Source organism: Scatophagus argus, chromosome 16 (assembly GCF_020382885.2).
Source record: "Scatophagus argus isolate fScaArg1 chromosome 16, fScaArg1.pri, whole genome shotgun sequence".
NCBI classification, from domain to species: domain Eukaryota; kingdom Metazoa; phylum Chordata; class Actinopteri; family Scatophagidae; genus Scatophagus; species Scatophagus argus.
In genome coordinates this window covers 6,977,564-7,000,948 of record NC_058508.1, presented here as the reverse complement: position 1 = coordinate 7,000,948, position 23,385 = coordinate 6,977,564, and the positions used below count along the sequence as shown (strand labels likewise).

General features: G+C 39.5%; 1 protein-coding gene and 1 long non-coding RNA gene across 2 annotated transcripts in view; one reads left to right on the top strand and one right to left on the bottom strand.

Moving 5' to 3' along the window:
• Positions 1–23,385, top strand: part of LOC124073251 — a 26,389-nt gene extending 3,004 nt beyond the window's left edge. The window contains exons 4-7 of the long non-coding RNA XR_006845663.1: positions 56–659; positions 2,682–2,746; positions 2,891–2,938; positions 20,601–23,385. This is a non-coding gene — a long non-coding RNA (uncharacterized LOC124073251). The remainder of the gene's footprint in view (positions 1–55; positions 660–2,681; positions 2,747–2,890; positions 2,939–20,600) is intronic.
• Positions 15,193–16,570, bottom strand: LOC124073239 (inward rectifier potassium channel 4-like). Its single transcript, XM_046415338.1, is given in 2 exon segments — positions 15,193–15,366; positions 15,368–16,570. Coding segments are annotated over 2 exon segments (1,146 nt in total). The 5' UTR covers positions 16,447–16,570; the 3' UTR covers positions 15,193–15,299.

Sequence of the window (23,385 nt, the reverse complement as noted above, 5' to 3'; positions counted from 1 at the left end):
CTACATGTATCTAAGGTATGATTTAGCACGTGCTTATCTGCTTTTATAATTGCAGCAGCGCCTGTAAGTGAGAGCCGCAGCAATGCTGGTAGAAAACGCAGAGGGGAGAGACGAGAGGGGACACTACGGGCCGCACGGATACAAACACAAGCGCTGTTCTCCACAACAAAGACCCCTTGTATCTCCCCCCCATACGACACAGTGCATCAATCCAAAAATCACCACTTTTTTCATTACCCATTAATGCTGACTGTGATAAGGGAACCCTAACCATGAGTGCATCTCTCTGTCTGGTTCTCTGCCTCTCTCCTCCTTTCTTTGCGCCCTTTGTTTTATCTCAGGTGAATTGTAATCATGTGATCAAAACGAGCACCCCCTTCCCCCTTAAATGAAAAAAAAAGGGGGGAACAAAAAGCAGTTCTGTGCATATGAAAAAAGAAAAGAAAAGAAGAAAAAAGCTTGAGTCTTCCCATCTTCTGTCATTCTTTGTCCGACTCTCAACAAACTCTGACATATAAAGAAAAATACTCCAGGAGCGCGGTGACTCGGCCCCGGGGAGCTGTGGTGGGACGGTCCGGCTCCTGGAGCTTTAAACCGGGGACCTTCAGAGAGCCACTCCGGGGATTTCTGGAGGACTTGCGGCCCGGCCTCGGTTTGACGTGAGTGTTTGTTTTGGCGTGGTTAATTCATTATCAGGCCCAACAACGTTACATTGTTACATGAAGTAAAGACGTTTTAGGCGAGAACAAAAAATGTCAGATGATGTAAAACCAGGAGATGTTTGAGAGAAATGTGTTGGTTGATTTAAAAAAGGTGGGAACTGGCTTAAAGTTAATGTTCCGGCCATAATTTAGATATCTGACAAAATGCTTCTGTTTTCCCAGGGGAAAAAGTGCCTTCCAGTGGGTTTCTGTCTTTAGAAAAAGGAACAGATCCGAAAAATGATGCGTTAATGCTTGACATTCAGACTTTGTTCAGACTGAAAGGCATTAAGACAAGAGAAACAGACAAACGTTTAGAAAAAACAAAACATTCACTCTGTGTTGTATATGTAAAGCGTATATTGACATATAATACCTCTGTGCTGTCAACAGTAAAATCTTATAAAATGTAGCGACAGAAGTTTCTCATGAGCCAAAGATTATAAACGTATTTGATATTTAGACTATTCTTGGCCTATTTTTCTGTTAGTCCAATCTGAAAAGCCTTGTAAAAAGGAAACCTTATTTACTAAAGTAGCTTTACTTTTTCTTTCAAATAAAAATTACATTTAAGCGACTTTTGGAAAAAAATGAAAGAAATTAAACACCACAAAAAAATGTTTCAGTGAGATGAGACAGTACTTTTGTTAGATTTTTAAGAAAGAATCAGTCCCTGTGTGACCTGCTCCCAGTGAATAAGCATGAATAAACAATTACTTAGTGATGTTATGTGATTGATGAGAAAGCATCACAATGAATTTATTTTTAGAAGAAAGAAAAGAAACAAAAAATTGCAGAATTCATAAAAAACAATGGATCGTCTTTGATTCTTTGAGAATAATTTAGTCTGATTGTACACGTTCAACCAGTGCCACTACTGAGGCTCACCCTGCAAACCAAACAGCTTTAGTTTCTAATATGTCTCTGCACTGAAGCAATGCAGCTTGTTGTCAAGCACAGACAGTGACAGTCTAAGGTCAACAGCCAGGCTGTATGGGTCTGCAGCCAAAATAAAACACGACCCTAACACAGGCCATATGGTCCTGTCACCACCATCGCCGTGTGGCCAGGAGTCCCCACCACTCAACCCATTCAGTCCTGCAAAATATTATTTAGACCTCTTTTCTGTCTCTTACGATCAGGACGCAAATTTGATCCCAACTGGAGACTTAACTAATAACACAATGTTTCAGAGTAGCTGAACAAACTCCAAAAAACATTTTAAAACAAAACAAACAAGCAAAAATAAAATGCAGCTACTGAAGTGACTGTGTACTCTCTGGTGTAGGTTGTGTCCTCTTTATAAACAAGTTGTGACCAATACACAAATATACAATACATGTGCTCATTTGCAATAATTTAACCAAAAATTGAATGTGTGTTGCACTCTGGGTGTGGAGAAAATAATCTTCAATCAGATAAGAATATAAATACCTGCATATATTTTTTTAAATCTATATGCTGTAATTTATTGACATTAAAATGTAATCACTACTAATTTCACAACCAAACCAAAAAGATAAAATCTTACTTGTTTAAACATCCTTTGCTGTAACCTACATAAAGATGTTATACATCTACTGTGTCTTGGGATGTGGCCGATAGGATCTTTAGGAACGTGTGTTACGGTGCAAGGGACAGCACCAAGGTGCCGAGATGGAAGTGTTGCCCTTTTTGCTTGTTTCCTCCTTTTGACAAACACATTCCTGCTGACCCACGAGAAGCAGGAATGTGTTGAATATTACCTGGTAATGATGTTAGTGTTGTGTCAAAAAAATCTGAACATCAACAAAAATCTCAGCACACGTGTGCAGGACAGTCTAACACATGTGCAAAGGTTTTCGAGAGCAGTGTATGTCCATATATATATGTATGAATATATATTACCCACAGACACAATCTACCTCTACCGCGCTGTGACACTCCTAATCTAATTATCTCTCATTCACTCGTTCTCTCCTCCCGCATGCACCTGGACAGGGCAGAGCAGGTGTTGTCAGTGCTCCCCCGTTGAAGTGGATCAGTGAACCATGCAGAAAGATCCGGTGGGCTACTATTTGTGCAGTTATTAAGTTATTACAAATGTAATCCAGTCTGTCATATTTTTTGCGATACAAGCAGTATTCAGGCTTGAGTTTCTCTGGAATAATGAGATATCATTGGATTCCTATTTATGTTCCTTTCCTAAGGGGAGGTCAGAGGTCAAAGTCAGCCATGGAACGACAGAGCTGGAACTGGTAGGGATTCACAGTCTTGCTCAAGAAACCATCTTTTTATTCTTTTTAAGCATCTGACCACCCTTCAGTTTTTATGAGACTATTGTAAAATAAATTGAAAGGCAAGTGCTGAGAAACGTAATTTATAGATTATCCTAACAGTCATAAATATCAGTTACATCCCCAATTAAAATGTCAGGGAATCTTCAAACGGGTAATAAAAATAATTCAACCCACCCTCCCGCCAAGAACTTTCCGATCTTTTCTTCTCGTCCATCTTTCTTAATAAATCTGTGTTACATTTAAATAGGTCCCCCTCTTTCATGTCTGTGAATCCTGCTTATGTGCTCATACCACCAAAATTCCTATTCTTTTGTGTCCATCTTGTCTTTCTCAGGCTTACTGGCAGGAGGGTTAGGGGCATGGTAAAAATTGTGTGTGTGTGTGTGTGTGTGTGTGTGTGAATGGCTGGCACAAACTTGGACGGATTTTGACTGCAGCTGGGGAGTGAGGCGGAATGTTGTGTGAGTATGAGGACTATATGTGAGTATGAGTGTATGTACTTTTGTGAGTGTGTGTGGTGTGTGTGTGTGTATGACTTAGGATACTCTTGGGGACACGCTTAATTTGAGCCAAGTTAATTGGGGATGGCTGATGCAACTGGGGGCAAAATCTGTGTCTAGAATTGGGAAACAATTGATTTTTGGGTCAGTGGTCCAGATAAGAGTTAGCTAAGTAGTGGTTATGGTTGGGTTAAGTCTCCCAAGCAATGCAAGTCTATGTAACTTCCCCGAAAGAGACCTTAGAAAAGTGTGTGTGTGTGTGTGTGTGTGTGTGTGTTGCTACCTTAATGAATAGCCTATTGTGTGCTTTGCTTCATATCTCCACTGGCGAGCCAAAGGAAGGAATCTAGTTACTTCAACTGTGAGAGGGGGAACATCTAAAGAAAACTGATATATTATGGGGGGGGGGGGGGGGGTGTGGGGAAGGGTAGTCGTGTTGGAGGGGGTATTTGGGTAAGGGTCTCAGGTAAGCCAGAGAGAGGGAGAGAGAGTTTAGTTACCTGTTGCTGATCTCTGCTGGTATTCTGTGATAATCCTTTTATTTGCTTTATTCGAACTTGGCACATGTTTCTTGTTGTCACAGGCTGTGTGGGGCCAAATGGTTTGTTGGCCAGCCAAAAAGTTTAATTTGGCCCATCAAATGGAGTTTAAGTTAGATCATAAAGAATAAAGATTAATGAAAAAAATGTTTTAAAAAAATAATAATAATCTTCATATTTTTTAATATTTGTGATGAAAAATGCTCTTTGAACATGTAGCCTTTAGCCTTTTGCTTTCTTAATTACTTTCACTATTTAGTGCTAATTATCAAATGTTAGCATGCCAACACAAAAATCTAAGATGGTGAACATGGTAAACATTACACCTGTCAGCATGTGAGTGCCGTCATTGTCAGCAAATTAGTTTAATGTTAGCATTAGCAATTAGCTCAAAGCACTGCTGTGCCTTTGAGCACAAGCTCACATAGCTGCTAACAAGGCAGAAGACTGTTGTAAGATCTTAATCTGGCCATAGCCCAAGCTTGAAACACTTTGATGCAACTTGGTTAGCATGTATGTTGCTCCCTTTCAACATATCTGCACTGTGTATCACCCCTTGCAATAAAGCAAAGGGCTGCATGCATCTGTACTGCATTAATTAACTTCATTTGAAGTTCAATGGATTCTGCTGTCATTTCATTTGACTTATGACTTTTCAGGCAAGTGACAATACCACTCAGGAATTTAGTGTAAACAACCACAATCACACGCACAACAAAAAGCCTATTATATAACCGTGACAAACCAGAGCATTGTTATGACCTATAATGATTAACATTATAGAGTACGGAAATCTTCTTATATGTTAGCTGGTATTGACTTTATTGATTATAACTCAATGACTGACAAATCAGATTCCTTTTTGCTAAAAATAATACAGTTGAAAATTACAGTAGTTGGCTGGGAGTGAATACTCTGACTTGGACACACTTCAGCTACACATGACATTTAACCTTTGGTGCCATGTATTCAGGTTTGCACTGATTACTTTTTTATGAGCACAGATGCACTGAACAGCCAATAACACACTGAGAAGCATCACACCCTTTTGCATCGACCAAGACTGGCCTTTAAAGCTGTGGGATTGCTGAGCCTTGCTGCAGCTGTGAGGGCAACAAAGGGGAAAGAAAAAAAGGGGACGATTCAGGAAGAAAAAGGGAGAAAACCCTCAATGCTGCCTTGTGTCCCTCGCAACTGTCTCACCTCTTCCTCTCGGAGCAAAATCAGTCACATTACTCTTTTATGGCTACGTCGCTTTATCCAACACGCAGTTTAAATGTGTGTATAGTATGCACAGGTTTTGTGGGAGTAAAAGCTGTCACATGTCCCTACACACAGATTTCATGGTAAGATTTGGAAGCTACAAAACAACCCATCTCTGTAGGATGAGGGGACATGCTTGAAAAATGATAATTGGGCGGAATGAGAGGCGAGGGACGTGGAGATTGAGACATTTTCAGGAAAATGCAGAAACTGATGTTCAAGAATTCAGCAGGGAACAAGGGTGCCCTTTGTTAGGGTGTTTCTGCTGCACGTCTGTCTGGGTGCTGTTTGGGACATCACTGCACAGCGATGATGTGCCTCTCTAAAAATGTTCAGTTTTAATGATTCTCTCACAGAATGTTTGTCTCCCTGGGCACAAAACAAAATTCTCATAAAATATCTAATTTAGCTTGACTTCTGGGTAGCTGGGCACAACAATATCCATTTTAGATATTTGAAAACAGCGGTGGAAAGCATGTATTTGCTCGACTACTGTTCTTCAGAATTGCTTTTTGTACTTCACTTGAGATTTTCCATTTGATGCTCTTTATATTTCTGCTTATTTACTGAATTTAAAGGGAATCACACTTTTAACATCACTATTTATTTGACAGCTGTTTCTGTGAAAGGATTTTAATTCAAAATATATCATCATTTGAGGCATTCATATATTAATGCATGAATAAACCTATTTTGCCTAACACCTAATACTCATTCAGACTTTACATACAAAACATATAATTTTAAAAAATATAATGCATACGTTACAAGACAGTATAGAAAATTGAAATTAGAATTGCTTTAACAGAATTAAATTTTATTGAACATATTGTCATGCGTCACCATGAGTAAATAAATAATATATAAAAATAAAACATTATGAAAGATGAAATGATCCAAAATGAGAAGTTTAATTTTGATGCTTATTTAACATTTTGTTGATGATACTCTTTTACAAATCTTAAATGCTCTGAATGTCTTCTGCCGCTGCATGCAACCTCATGGACTTTATTGTCCGGAGATATGCATGCCTATCTGTTAGGTTACGTTGTTGTTTTATTTCACACAGTCACAAGTGGTGTACGTTTCCAGTCAAAGGTTCAGTCTTTAATTAGAGCAGAGGGATTGCCTGTATCAGATTAATTTGACTCAAATGAGAGTAAGATAAATGAATGAGATTGTTTTTGATCCCACTGAAATGAATAAGGGAAACAAACACATCTCAGTAGGCCTATAACACAACACACTTCAGCAGCACCTCATATGACCTCAAAAATGACCAGAAAGTTGAATTAACACCTCTCTAAATCAGATTCAGCAAAAACAAACATCAATACTTACGTGAAAGTAGGATTTATTGTGCAACCGTTGTCCTACACTGCAGTCCTTTTAGAGTCATGTACCTTCTAAACTGGAAAATGAGCACAAACAGCCTGAAGTCATTTCAGTGAAAATCATGGAAGAGTTCATGGAAGAGCTTTGTCAGTAAAAAGTAAGCAAACTGGAAGCTTTGGTCATTGTTGCTCATTGTCAACCAGAGGTTTAGTAACAATTCCTTTTATGCATAAGATACAAGCATTCTTGTATCTTGCTGCAGTCATCATCGTAGCTTTAAATGTATAAGCAGTGCACTGAAGATGCTTCAGTTAGCACTGTGGAAATTTCACATGCTTGTTTTTGATTGTGTTTCTGTTACTTTGTCTACATAATACTCAAGTTCATAGTATTAATATAATCACTGTTGTTTTAAGACAGCCTGGTTGGCATCATGTTTGTAAACTGGAGAGGAGCTACTGAACTGAAGGAGGTCATTTGCTCACTCGATTATGTCAATGTGCAAATGCTGGGCTGATCTGAGTCATTCACATCTTTGTCACTCAGTGGACAAACTCTAACATTAGCCGGCTCACAGTTTCTGATTGGCTACCTAACAATTTCCTGCATCAGTATCAGAGTGTATGCTAGTCTTTCAAAAAAGTTGAACTCAAGGTACTATAATAAGCAGCCTATTGTAACATCCTTTAAAAAATAGTGTAATGCTCTGGCATCTTAACCATATGAATCACTGAAAGCTCACTTGACATGTTTTTCTCCATCACTGTGTCGTCCAGATCTGAGAGTGGACTGACCTGGCTTTGTGTATACAAGATAGAACCAGTTTTTGAATTAAAAACAGTGTTAGGAAGACCAGGAAGAGGGGTGATGCCTCTTAGGGGGAGATATGGAAAAGGGCGAGGATAAAAAAGTCACTTTCCAATCATGAGTTTTTCTCGGAACATTGAATTAAGCAGCGTGAACGGGTGGGGGCCTCGCGGGTCTGAGGAAGGCTGGCCGCAAAGATGCCTGAATGAAAGGGTTTGTTGTTTGATGCTGGGAGAGGGAGATGAAAGGGGAGAGGGAGATGGCAAGTTTGTCAGGCATCCGTCCCCTCTCCCATTGCCTCTTCACCCTGCGGCCCTCCCTCGCTCTGCCCATGTGAGCTAGAGTTCAAACACAGGGCCCACAGCTGCTGCTCTGTCTCTCTCTCTCTCTCTCTCTCTCTCACACACACACACACAGAAGTATGTAGATATCTCGATGAAAACACTGGCTTTCATCAACACACACAGTATAACACACACAGGACTAAAGCATGAAGGCAGAGGTGCAGATTGCATGCAGAAATGTGAGTCATGCAGACATGCTGCCTCAAGCACTGCATGCAAGGCAAACACACACAGGTGCATATGCACACACACAGTCACATGTGCATGCACTCTCTATAGGTGCAAACTAACACCAGTTGATCACTCTATTGCCCATTAATGCTGTCAATAATACAAATTCATCTCCGGCTCTGGGTGAATATTTAAGAATAACTATGACAACAAAACGCCATATCTATCCCCAGTAGTCAAGAATGGGTAGCCACACTCACACATGTATGACGTACCACTACATCTTCAGAATAAATTTCATATATAAGATGTTAAGCAAGGAAAGAATGTACTTGCAATAAAATAAGTATAATAAATGTGATTAGAAAAGTCTGCTGCAGTTAAGGAAAGTTTCCACGTGAACAAAAGGCCAAATACAGCAAATAAATTTTAATTATAAATTTTAATTATAAATATGCAATATCTCTTCCTTAACCATTCAAGCCAAAATGAAATAAACCCCTGTGAAATATAATCCATTACACTGCAGTGGTGGACAAAATAACAGAAACACCTATCAGACAGGTGTTCATGCTGTTGTATCCAGCTCTTGAAAAGCAGATTACCAGCCTTCTTCCAGGACAGCTCTCAAAAATATTTTGTGAATCTGTAATTGTACACCCCTAATCCAGCAACAGCGAGATAGGTCAAAATGAGGCACAGGCTCAAGATGGCTGAAGGGTTTGCAGGAGGAGTTGCCCTTGATGAGAGCGAGGCATGTCTGAAATGAGGTTTTCCATAGTTAAATGTGTGGATAATGTCCTACACTGATTGTGAGAGGGGCATAATGTTTAAATATTGGCGTAAAAGCAAAACTGATTTCAAGCATAGCAGAATCAGAAGCAGCTGATTAATAAAGAAAATGGATCAAACAAGACACTGTGAGCACACAGATTTAGGAATAAAGACGGAAGTGAAGAAATTGGAAACAACAGGAAGGACCTAGAATAGGGGCCACAGCTGTAACACAGAAATCAGTAATGCGTTAGTGCTGTGGGGAAAGAGAGAACAGAAGTTAGAGAGGATGAGGAACTGGAGGGATGTAAATACAGGGAAGGCGAGGACTAGAAGATGATGGACAAACACTGGCACACACAGGGGCACACACATCCCTTAATTAGCATGCTAACAGGCATTTAAATGTCCCACACAGAGGCTCATTGTTGAGCCTCAGTTGCTCACTTTGGAGACAATGCACAATAGGAGTCAGTGGGAGCCCCCAAATCACCCTAATAGCCAATGTGGCCCAGCATGACTTCTCCCATTTTACCATTTCACCGATCACACTCATTCACTCACTCACAGATTGGCTAATGAAAGGCTGAAGGCCCCGAGGCCCCGAGACCTGAGCAGCTTGTCCTTTCCTCCTCATTTCCCTCTTTTCATCTTTTTCCTCCACCAGCAGAAATGCCTCTCCAGTTCTCCTGAGGGTCAGAGGTCCGATGGGTGGGCTGTTTTTGCTGTCAGGGGTCTTGCGCATGGAAGCAGTGACAGACTGATAGACAGACATGGCGGATGTATAATTAATGGAAAGTCTAGACAGGACAATCATAAGGGCAGAAAGGGTAACTCTCTTATTAACCCAACACAGGGCGATTTTAACTTAATTAGCCTATAATATGAACAGAAATGATTTAATTATGGGATAGAAACAAGTAATGACTGAAAAATGCAGATACTTTACATATTGATGTATGGGAAATTCTTTAAGAAGGTCAGCCATGTTGTGGGAGAGGACCTGGACTCTCTGACAGTGGTATCTGAGAGGAGGATGTTGTCCAAAATATGGACTATACTGGACTTTCCCTCTCACCCTCTCCAGAATGTGCTGATTAGCTACAGGAGCTCGTTCAGCAACAGGCTCTAACTCCCACGGTGCACCACAGGGAGACACAGGAAGTCATTCCTGCCTGTCACCATCAAACTATTAAACTCTGCAATGTGACGGACACGCATACTTTTATATACAATGTATATTTCGTACAGACACATATTACCACCTATATTTTAGATTTATACTTATTTTAGTTTTTTTATCCTATTTTGTATCTTTCACTTCCTTTTCTTGGTCGGGAAAATTGCAAGTGCAATGTCTGCATGAAAAAGAATTTCCCCTTGGGGATAAATAAAGGAATTCTGATTCTGATTCTGATGGTCCCGAGCAAACAGCTGCGGGTGCTTTCCATCACCTGGTATCCTCACAGTGTCACACATCAGGACATGCAGTGAGCTGTTTCCTCATAAGCTGCTCTGTATCTTGCGGCCTGACCGCTAAAGCATATTTTATAGAAGCTGACTGTGTGCCAGCCGAGCCTGGACCCATCCGCGAGGAGCTTTAGCCTCACTGAACTCCCTCATACTGTAGTTTACTTGTGCCATATTTGATTTTCTGTTATTTTAAAAGATCTAAAATGGACACACCTGGTTGTATCCTGTTAGAAACTTGATGGTACTCCATGGAACTTGGTTGTCATAAAGCAGTCAGTTTTGAAACTCTGACTGGACCTTTCTGCAGCAGACTGAGAGGTGACTGTGCTACATGCTGCTTGCATTTCGAGCTACACTACGGCTCTGCGTATCAGTGCTGCATACTGGACAACTTTTCATCTCCCTACTGTTTAGCTTGAATAGCTATGTGGCAGAGCTATTCAAGAACACAAGTCTGATGACTGACCAACAGGGGGCACTGACCCTCAGTGGATGAATTGTTCACTACATTCGTTTTGCAGGCCTTGGTGCTCAGTTCATCTCAAAGGCAAGAAAGGTCCCATGAAACAAAACATCATATTTATACTCCATTAGTAGGATAAAAATAATTTGTCCAGGCTTGAATGCAAATTGCCTAACTGCCCTCTTTTCAGATCACTTTGTCGTTACTCACTCTTGACCAAACGACCATATAAGCACATACAAAGTACTGTTTTTCTGAAGCGTGTGTTTCAATATCATGTGCTGGTCAAAAGCTTGTCAATTCTACAACAGTTCCTCAGAGTGATTAAAAATGCTTAGTTCACATGTGAAGGCTCTCATCAGTCTTGTTTGACAGTCCATGTAATTTCATGAACACCTAAAACACATCCATTCTCAACATCTACTGATGTTCCTCTGGCTCTGCTCTGTCTCGTACAGATGATCCAGCTCTTCAACAAACCAAAATGGAAACCTGACTGCACACTTTACAGTCCATTTGAGGATTCACCAACATTATAACTTGTGACACGTGACGTACACAGCGACCATTAGTCCTATAATGCATTTCCCCTTCTTGTGATGTTGCTTGAAAATATTTAAAAAATATGTTATTCAATTTTTCATCAAAATCATTTGATGAAGCTGGAACACTATTTTAGGATACCTTAAGGGTTTACAAATGCTAAAATTTTGCGCTGTGTGTCAGTCATATGCAGTGTTTGTTGCATTTGGGCTTGGCATCGACAAGGCTTGTGAAGTGACATGTGACAATGCCCTGAGATCTCTGGCACCATTTTGTTGCCTCTTGTGAGCTGCCACACCCGCTGCTATGCCCTCCAGTCTGATAAGTCAGCCCATCCTTCTGCAACAGCCAGCCTCTTCACAAAATGCGGTGTATTTAGCTGCCCTTCCAATGCACAACTAGTGGTGGCAAAAAACGAATTAAATCTTTTTTCTTAACTATCGATTATTAACTATCTACTCTTAACTATCATCTTATTGCCTTGTCTTAAAACATTTTTGAATTTAGATTTCATGATGCAGGTCTGAATGTCTCTGCTGGTTCCACAGTTCATCACTAGAGGGAATGTGACTTCTTAGAAAAGGCTGCAGAGGCATCTAGTGGCTCTGGAGCTTCAGTGTTCATACCTGCATTAGGAAACACATTAGATGTTCCTCATAGGTTCAGTCTTTAAAGATTGATTTTCGAAAAAGCGAAACAACTTTAATTATATAAATATTTATTTGCGACATCAAAAGTTATACAAGGATGAATAAAGTGCTTTGTACTTGAGTTTTTCTCTTTTCAGCTTATTTCAGTTAGTTCAGTAGTTTGCTTTGTGCGTGTATGTCTCCAAGCAGAAAATCATTACATTCATACAAAGCAGGAAGCAAAGGAAACAAAATGCTTTGTCTGTGACACAAAATGGCATATACAGTGATTGCTGTACTCAGGCTCCTGTCCTCCTAATCCTGTACTTGACTTGGCTTCCCTCTGGCACTCATGTTGAATGCCAAGCTAATTTCAGGTCAAAGCCAGTATCACAGAAAGACTGCTGTACACTGCCAGTCAAAACCTTTTGAGGTTGATTTCTTAGGAATTTAATAGTACTGTCATGATGAATCACCGAAACTGTGATAATAACAGTAGGAAAAACAGCTCTAGTGTTCCAATGAGTTCTTTATGACTTCACAAATCCTTTCACTTTGTTACCAGCACACATGTGTCGTATATTTTTTAATATAATACTAACACTGTCTACCTGTTTCAATGCCTGCATTTAATGAAGCACTAATTAGAAGCCCCATGAGGTGTGAGAGCCACCATTAGGTCATTTTCAAAGGAGAAAACACACAACAGCACAGGTGGAAATAATGACATTAAAAATGGCTCAGTTCATTTCAGCCCATTGAAACTGCTGGACATGCAAACACTTCAGAAAGTACTGCAAAATTTAAACCATGTTTCCAGGAGCCAAGAAGAAGTCAAGACTGTTTGTTCAGCTGTCTTTTGCAGGGATTTTAATTCTGTTATTTTTCTATAATTCCATTTTATTTTATTATCTATTTTATTCTGTATATATATATATTCTAGTTGTGCATCTATTTTTATTTTGGCTGACAGTGTATGTTTGTGAATAAGTTTTATTGACAAACATATTTGCTAATATGCTGGATATTTAGCAAGTTTTGCAGTAAAAATTCAGACAATTAAAATAAAAACAAAGTAAAAATATATCTAGACTATCAAATTGTGGTTGTGCAGATACACATGAACTCTACAGTCAGTCTCTCTCACATACAGCCATACTGTACACACAAAACACTTGTTTAAGCAGTATGATGGGCAGAAACACATTCAGAAATAGCAAAAAACAAACAGTAGAAGTCTTTCAAGAGTGAGATTTGAATTATTATCATTTGCAGCAGGTACACTGTTCTGATAGCTGCATGATCCTACTGAAAGGTGACTTTACAGTATAATTTCACATACTATTTGTTGTTGTCTGCAGCATGGCTAAATGGCATTTAAACATTTGTTTATTTCAGTTGGAGTACCAGATTGGAGAAATCTGCCACATTTGATAATACTGTAAAATCACTAAAATTCATTTCACTTCCTTTTAAATATCAATTAGATATACTTTCTCTATGATGGTCTTATAATTTGCGTCATATACCACCTGCTTTCTTCCGGTATGCTGAACCTGCTGTTTTGCTGTCCCTGCAAAAAGGAGAGCAGCTGTTTTTATGTTTTTTTTGTGTGTGTGTGTGTTTTTTTTTATCTCATGTGACATACGGTTAAACTTGATTTCATCCTCACTGTCAAAATTCAGTGACTTATTGCACGTTTCCAGATACTCCTCCACCTCCATCCCTTTGTTTGACGATGAGTACACTTAGGCTGCATGCACACCAGTTCCCAAATCACAAGTAAGAGGCGCTCTATGTTTTACTTTCCAGCTCCAGCTGCAACAGCAACAGCACAATCATGAATGAACTGGGCTGCACAGCAGACACTTTGACACGTCACAGAAGGAAACTTACAGGTGTGTTAATGCTTGTTGCGTGATATTAAGAGGAGGTCCTGCTATGGTGTGTGCTGGTTCACCGTCACTGTTACTGGGACACTTAATGGAACTGAGCCATTGTTTCTAAAGTGTTTCTAATGCTGTGAAACGAGTCACAATGTCTGCTGTGCAACCAGTCCATTAAAGCCACTTCTCAGTATTGTTTCTGTTATCACTGGCTGCAGCCTCCACAAGAAACAAACCAAGAAAAGGTTTGAAGTTAACCATTAGGTGAACAAAAGGTCTATTTTCTTTTATATTGATAATGTTAATATATTAATGATAGTTTTTAGTATCTATAATCTTATAGGTGTTCACTACTACTAAATAACAAATTCTGTTTTGCTTTAAATATATTCTTTCAAAACTCAACTTTGCAAAAGAAAAACATATGTTTTTAAGAGAAGACTGAAAATGCAGTAATACCTTTCTAAATGACAATAAATCAAGATATTTGTCAAAAGTTTGTCTCTTAAGAAATTGTCATGATATTCAGAAAAACACTCCTTCTACTACACCTTGTGATTGCACTTGGGATGATCTTGTTGGTATACTACACAGCAAAGTCAACAGCAGTAGATTTTCACTTTAGTATGCCTAAATAAATGAAGGTCCTTAAGTTTTACAGGTAAAGATTTAAGAAAACAGGCTACACCACATAAGTGCAAATCACAGACTTTGCAGGGAACTATAGCAGGCATGATGACCACTGAAATGCTGGAGAATGCATGGAGATTATCAAGCATTAATTTGAAAAAACAGTGCATTTTCAAAACTGACCATGTAAGTCTTGACATCAGTCCCCTTCGAAAAGGAGAGACATCAAAACTTTTATTGCTTTCATAAAATCTCTTGTATACATTCATGGAAAAGAAAAGCTCAAATAAAGTTCATTTTTAGCTAATGCTAAATGTACATACAGTCTAAAATATGACTCAAGTTTCTGGATTTTTCCTGCTATTGTGCTTTCCTTTGGTTAAGAAATCGTAACAAAAGTGGGCTTAAAGCCCATCAGCTCTTTGTCAGAGATTTTTTTGTTCTCCTGCAGAATCAGTGTGATTGACCACTATGGCTCTTCAAAGAATGCAGTTGCATGTGCCAAAAGTTATTTAGGAAACAATTTCTTCTTATTATTATTATTTCAATTAGAAGAAAAAAACGAATATAAATAGAAAAAACATCACTTGCAAGGCAAAGGGAGTTAACATTTCAGAACATGCAATCCAAAGTTGAGCGTATGACAATCCACTCTGCCGGCACTCTTCAGATCTCTTGCTCACTCTTATAGGTCACTGGATCAAGAGGGATGGCAGTCTGTAGGATGTCAAACTCCATCTGGTTATTGTCCATGTCCAGAACGCACATGACGTTGTGACTACCTGATGTTGTGGTGGCAGTGTCTTGGAACATATTTTGGAAATCTGCAGAAACTGAAGTTCTCCTTTCCTCTGCTCTGTCCTTCCCTACAATCAGAGAGGAGTCAAAGATGTCATCATCCTCCTCCCCACAGGTTAATGCAACCTCGTTCTCATAACAAAATTCACTCAGTGACCTGGGAATCAAATCTTGTGTGGTTCTACATGCAGAGATGGGAGAAGCAGTAGAAGAGGCCCGGCTTGCAGCCTCATCAAGCTCCTTGGCGCTGAGGTGGGGTGTTGACGGCACCTCGTAGGTATTGTGGAAGCGAGCATAGTCTATCTTGTAGCGGTCCCGGTCCTCATAGATTACAGGCTCAAACCTGTGACCCCAGAAAATCTCACTAGCAAGGTAGGAGCTACGGAACTGGGTGGTCATGGCTGTGGCCTCCACCATCCCCTCCAAGATCACAACAATCTCAAAGTCATCTGTCTCCAGATCAGCTCTGCTTAAAGTATACAGAGGGCTATCTTTATCTATCTCATGAACTATAACCAGCGGGGATACTAGAAACAACCTGTCTGTGCCCTCATCATAGCCCACATTGAGGTCCATCTGCTCCAAGGGGATAAACTCACCCTCAGCTGTGACATATGAACGTATGAGTTGGGCACGGACGTGAGCCTCTACAATGTGACTCTTCCGCAGGTTGCCCACCCTCCACATGAGGCACAGCTTGCCATCGCGCAGAGCAATGACAGCATTTTTGGAGAACATAAGGGTCTGGTTCCTCTTCTTTGGACGTGCCATCTTTGCCATGATGGTGCCAATCATGAAAGAGTCAATGATGCAGCCCACAATGGACTGGATAACCACCGTTATCACAGCAACAGGGCACTCTTCGGTCACACAGCGCCAGCCATAACCAATGGTGGTCTGCGTCTCCATGGAGAAGAGGAGCGCCCCAACAAAACCCTGGACATGAAGTATGCAGGGAATCCTTTGTGTCTGCCCTCCAGCTGTGTGTCCAGAAGTGGGTCCATACAACCCCCCCACTGCCAGCACATCACCTTTCACCGAAGGGTGCTCCTGAAAGTCCCCATGTGCCAAAGAGACACTGTAAAAGATAATCCCAAAAAAAAGCCAGGACACCATGAAGCTGGTGCAGAATATAAGGAGCAGGTATCTCCAGGGAATGTCCACACAAGTGGTGAAGATGTCAGCGAGGTAGCGCTGCCTCTTGTCCTCCATGTTGGTGAATATGACATTACATTGTCCATTTTTCTTTACAAACCGGCTCCGTACTTGGTTGGAGCCTCTTGTAAGAATCTTGCCGTTGTAGTTGCTCATCCCTTCTAGTCCCCTTGTGCTGGGCACAGTAGCAGAGGCTCTTGACCTCCTCCTTTTGTCTTCTGTATCAGTGTTGCAGGCTGAGTGAGGTCCAAAGTTGGGGGAGCTGTGGCCGTTGTGGAGTTTTAAGCTAGAGATCTTCCGATGTTCCTCCTCTGGTAAAATGTCTGACACAATGCTGTACCTGATGGGCCAACATAGAGGAGTAGATTAGGATTCAGAAATTTGGAGAAAAGAATTTGGGGACATGAGATTGACACGTATACATCTAGAAAACAGTGTGAGATTTAAACTTTTTTTCAACAATTTTAAAAATGAAACGTAAAATATGTACAAGGTTCAAGGTACAGAAGGTGATTCTGGAAAAAGATTGTCTCAATCCCAGCTTGTTAAATATCAACGTTTTGGGTTACACATAATTGTTGGTGTTCAGAAGCATCATAATTGATTGAAGTGCCAGGATTTGGTGACAGGGAATTAAAAATTAACTATCAACTTTCTTTTACCAGGACCGTTTACTGCGCCTTTAAAGCTGGTTTACACAGGCCATATTGGGTTTTTATTTGACATCTGCCAGTCTTGTCTTCCATTGTCAACATGATGGAAGTTCCCTTCTGATCATAACTTCAAAACGCACACAAACTGGCAATAAAATAAACAGGAATATTTATTTGCTTACTTAATTAATTTATTTGAATGATTGATGCAGCTCTGTAAACCATTTCCTGAAATCTGTTTTTCAATTCCAAAATCAATTTAAATGTGTTGAGTTAAAGGGTGGTCTGAATGGTGTTTCCAGGGCTACCATTATGAAGAAATGAACGTTTTGGAACATTTTGTAACAGGCTATTGTTGGAATCATACATATTGAAGTGTGCACAATATGGGAAAGAGGAACAAAGAGCAGGAAAACAGCCTATAGAGCCAGTAATCTGATTGATCCTTGTGTACTTTCCAGTGCACCATTTAAAGCACACAAAGACCCTATGCTCTGTCTCACAGACAGACTGATAGGAGGATAATACCTGACTCATGAGGAACACAAGAGATGCAAGCAGAATTGAATAAGGAACAATAGCCATGAAGTTTGAGGGGAAATTCACTGATGAATATGCAGTGATATATTTAACTAAATACAAACAGCTTCTAAGATAATAAAATCTAAATCTATGTACTGACACTGACCAAACTCTTAAGTGTATCATTCAGTCAAACTGGTCTCTCTCCTTTAGATGGGGGATTACCAGCTGGGAAGGTGAGTTCAGTTTAGCTGTGAGAAGGATTGCTGTCATCACAGATTATGGGATTATAACTGAGCTAGTGTCAGTCAGACAACTTACTTTGAGACGGACCAACGTATATGTTACTGATCATATGTAAATTAATGTTTTATTTAGCCACTGATAACAGCAAGATCAGATGTTTTGGGGTGGAATTTGTCCTATTTAATGACAACTCAATCTGTTTTTCAGTGTTTAGGGGAAATTTTATGTCTGGCCAGTGCTTAAATTTTCCATCTTTATGGTGCCATGATAGTTTTAAAACTGATAAAGAAGGCAATAAGACAGCTGCATAAGACAAAAGGAATCTCATACAAACAACTATGAGACAGCCAAACCCTAACAAACAGACAGTCTTTTGATTTGTTTTAACAAACAGTTAAAACAAATCAAAAGACCCTATCGGAAATGGGATGACATATAATTAAAACACCATGTCAGTGTAACAGGATATCAATGCACATATTGATGATTTAATACAGTAAGACAACCTTCAGTCTGGTTGCTCTTATAGCAGGTGGTCTGTTGCAGCCTCATGGGAAGAGCTCTTTGTGCTAGTCAGGACAGTGCAGGACAACCTTGGCCTTTTTAAGGATCTTCTTTCTGTAGATATCCCTGAGCTAAGCCTGACTCACCCCGACTGGTTCACCAAAGTAACAAGCCCATTCTTACAGCCTTGCGTAACAAATTTATGTTAATACTTCTGAACAAAAGAATTACAAAAGAATCAATTGTACTATTACAACACAAGTGCAGCCACCTCTCAAAAACTACACTTGTGATGCACTTTTACAACACAAGTGTAGTCTTTGACAGCTGGCTGCTTGCAGATTGAATCCCTCACCTGTTGGACCTACTTGTTCCCATGGCACCAGAGATCACTGGTATGGGTCCTGGGTGGGAGGACAGACTCTGTCCTTCTCCCAAAGATCAAGTCTCCACCATGGAGGTGGTACCTTCACCACTGAGATGATCGCTGCAGGTGGAGACAGAGAGTTACACAATCAGTCCATGGCAGTTCATCAAAGTAGTCAAAGAAAAGTTGTTAATTGCAAGTCAGATTGAAGAGGAACACTTCAATAAATGCAACAAATGACCTTTCTTTTGAAAACCTAATGTAACTCCCCCCCCCCTTTTAATTTGTTCATATATTTAAACTATATGTTTTTGTGTGTTGTATTAAATTGTATGTATGTCTTGAGGAAGACCGACCCTGTCTGACCCCACTCTTGACAATAGAGTTGTAATGTTGGATGTAGGTATAAGTGGTGTAATTACAGTTAATGTGTGTTTATTTTGGTGATACAGTTATGTAACATGTTCTCAATCAGCCCGTCTATAAAGCAAAATGTTAAACATAATGGTGTGCACCCAACTCACCACCTCTCCACCTCTAACAGCTTTGTTTCTCTCTCTACAGCTCACAAAAGCATCATATTCAGAATCATGTAGATATTGTTCAGCTGAGCAACTCTACTTAATCCTGCTACTAAGTTCTCTGAATAAAAACTTCAAGCCAACAACAAAAGCTCCTATTTTTTCTAACCTCCACTCTTGTTAATTACTTTCCTTTTGCCAGGGACAGTGCTTGTCTATCTGCTTTATCTTACAAATTTAATAAAACTCCAACACACCGTCAACTTACAGTCAATTTGTTTGACAGTCAGTGCCTAGTAAGAGCTTTTGTGGGAATTTATCTTATGAATTCAAGAGCGCATTTTCTATAAATCTGAGATTCAAGTATTTCTATATAATAATAATAATAATAATAATAATAAGAAGAAGAAGAAGAAGAAGTACTATTATTATTTTAAAGCCATGTGTTTAAAATGACTGGAGATGGAAATCATTCAGTTCAAAAGGTTATATCCACACCATATGTAAGTCCATGTGACTTTAAATTCAAGTAATTGGAATATTACTCTTTCTGTAAGCAATGTGAAATGGTTCTCATACATCCTGTAATAATATGATGCAATTATCATAACGACAATGCGGCCATCAAAACCAGACACAACATGCTACGGTTAGCTGTCAAAAAGTTCACTGGAGCTTTAGTCACAGATGGTCTTTCAACTGAACTGATCTACCACAGTGTCTTAGTTTGATTTTTATGGAAAACATTAAAGCCAATGGCACACATTGGTATGGCACACATTGCACATCAGGCGAGTTAACAGACCTATAAAGTGTGTCCCCATCTGACTACAACTTCTACAATGTATTACAGCACAAAGCTGTTCTTCTGTGACAAAGTAGGAAACCAACAACTTTTCTCCAGGACAGTCATCAGTCTTAAAATGACATGAGCACAGCGAAGGCATTTTTTTTCTGGTAACATATAACTTTCCAAAAATGCTGAGAAAATCTTGTCGTATTATCTTTCCTTTTCTTTTTTTCTATCATAATACATGTGATAGCAAGCTGACGTTTGTTATTGTCACTATTTGTGTTTTTTCACAATTCTGTATTGGAGGCCATTTCACCAAATGTTATCATTGGTAAAGCCAAACCAGCTCCCGGGAACAACCTCAGCATTAATGTGGATTAGTAGGTGTGCTTTTCTTGTTCATGGTTGATTTTTTTCCTTATGTCAGTAGTCTTTAAAGCACTGCTCTAAAACATTTCTTGTAACTTGTCTCACAGTAACCAGAGAGTGTCAAGAATAAAATCTAATTTCTGCTAAAAAGGTTATGGTGTCACTGATGTTGCATTTTATTATCATTTCGACTGAATGAAAACAGTTAGCTTAAAATAATTGTACACAATCAAGAGAGAATACATCTCCTTTGAAATGACGCTCACACAGGTGAATCTGTATGTGTATATGTGCGCATTGGATTATAGTTTTTTGTTTTGTCTGTCTCCATACAGATGTCTTTGCTTTCCAACCAACAACACAGCTGTGAAAAAGGTTCTTCCACCTCCGAGCCGTATCTATAAATGGAAGCTTGATCCAGCCAGCGCTTCATCGCCAAAGGCCCCTCCTTTTTGGTAGAAAGATTTTAAAACCTCCAATAAACCGGAAGGCCGATAGAGGTAAAGTGCAGGTACCGATGTGTTACAGCAGAGATGAGACACACACAACACAAGCCAGTTAGTGGTCAACAGGTAAAACAGGGGACTTTTCACTGAAGCCGGTTTCCATAGGAACACATCTCCTGTGGCATTTGGGGGGACAAAGAGAAGTGGAGAGAGTCACCAGAGACACGGTGGCGTAGGGGGGGCTTGTCTACAGTATTAATTGCTCTCGTAATGTGAGTCAGAGAGGGAGGGAGCGATGGGATGAGAAAAAGGGCATAAGGGCAGAAAACAATGTCTTCATTTGATTTTAAGTAGATTCTTAATAAGGCGGAAGAGGTGACTCATAATGGGCACTTTTCTGATCCATATCACTGACTGAGAGAGTGACAAACCTTCAGTCAAAAAGCATTCACAGAAAGCTTTTGTGATTTACTTTATGCCACTTATTTTTCTAATGATTCGTCTCAAGGACACTCTGCTGACCAAAAGGCTATTTACAATAACTATAAAATTTAGCAATTATAGAGCTATGTTTAAGAAATCACTGAATTTTGCACAGATTTTTTCTATTTTATTATTTTTGATTCAGGCTTAAGATGTACAGAGAGAATGCAGAAGGAAGTACATTGAGACTGGCAGTTATGTATGTATGCTTACAGAATTGTGTCCGGCAATTAGTCAATCAATCAATTCAATTAATCATTTAAACCACTTATCAAAAATGGATTTTTTTTTTTTGCTGGAGACAAAATGTAAGGATTTGCCTCTTTTCTCTGATTTGTTATCAAGGTTAGCTGAATCTGTTTTGATTTTAGTTTGTTGGTCAGTTGTTTTTCACTTTTTTATAGACTAAGCATTGCTTCTTCAGAGTAACTGATACGAAATTATTGTGAGTTGCAGCCCTGTTGTGCCTGTTTCTGTTCATATTTGCACATGTCCTGACTTTGCCACCATGCTGTATGTACACTAATATGGAAATCTTTTACTGTATGCTTCACCAGCTCATCCCTAATCTCATAAATTACAGATTAATAGTCAGTCACAATCTCTGACACTGAAACAAGAAAGAAAGCCATTCTATGATTAGATATTATATATATGATATAGATATTTCCTGTCTGTTAATCTCAAAAGAGAGAGACAATGACAAACAGGTTCGTTAGGAGTGGAGAGGGATTAAGAAAGTGTCCACTTCCCCTCAAGCCTTTGGTGATCGCCCCGATGAGACACACTATTACATCTGCCATAAAAATAAATTATACATTCAGTATGAATATCAAGGATTCATGCCCAGGCCTGACCAGTGTGGCATCTAGTGAGGCCATTATACAAAGTGGTCTGAGTCATATGTCATCATATTTCGCTGGTCATAAGCATTCTGAAATTGTCAGATGCTTTCAAAGGCAAATTCTAACTAAAATGTGTTTTCTGCCAGAAATGATAACAAGAGGGAGTCTGATTATTGTTGAAAACTACTGGCATGAAAAGCACAGAATATCCTTGTTAGATTAATTGGATTACTTAAGGGAAGCATATATTTGTTTTGTGATACAATGTAAGTTAAGGATGTCCGTCTCACTAATGTGACTCATGCTGCAGGCCTGGTGACTATTTTGAATCAGTCAGTCAGTCCACTGAACAAATTCACTTCACTTCCTTCTTTTGTTTGCTTTAGCAAAACGGTCTTGTATGATGTGAAAACTAATCAATACGTACCCCAGTTTCACCTCTGCTTGTCACGAGCCAGCCCACTGAGAAGCAGTCAGCCATTCCCACGCTACCATCACATCCCAGACAACCTCCATGTTGGCTTCAATTCAAATTATTTTTTCATTTTGTCTTTCGCATAGTCTTAATCTTTACAAAACATATTATACTTGTAGGTTTGTGTGTTAGATCGGTAGGTAATATAAATAATCACTTTGTAACTGTAAAAGATCCGCTGAGAGTTGTAGCGTAAGTATTTATTCATCTTAACAGTCCTGGTCGATGCTGTCCTTCCTGAGGGTTCCTGAAAAGGCCATTAGGGCTGTCTGAAACAAGAATCACTTTAGGCCAAAGTGACTTAATCCATCCAGCAGCGATCAATAATGCTCCCCTAAAAAGATCACTTTATACCCAGGCTTCCCTGTGATGGTAACATGAAGCATTTCTCTTCTGAATGCTGCAATAGCAGAGATGCACAAAAACAAAACTAACTCATGAAATAGTCCAACATTTAAAAACAACAGAGAGATTTCCAGAAGCATATCATTTGACTTTTGTTTGAACTTAACCAACACGTGCACAATGAGATTGTTGCCTTAAGGTTTGTTTTATACCTGCTGTACCTTCATAGGTTGCTGGTGGTTGAAAAGCAAAACAGCCACTGCGTTTGACTTAGAGGTTGTTTTTCCAGCTGTTGTCTTTGAGCTTCACCAGTGCTGTGCAGATACAGTATATGACCGACAAGTGTGACTGTTCACTTGATCATAGACGACACGGCAGTTTCCATGATGCCAGAGCTTTAGTCTGTGCTGTTGTGACGCAGTGCTTATTTTGCTGTCATAACTGTCAAAGAGTGTACTGTCTGAAGGTAAAACTAGAACTGCTCTTCTAGTTCTGTCTGTCATGTGAAGTGCAAAATTGTCAAATA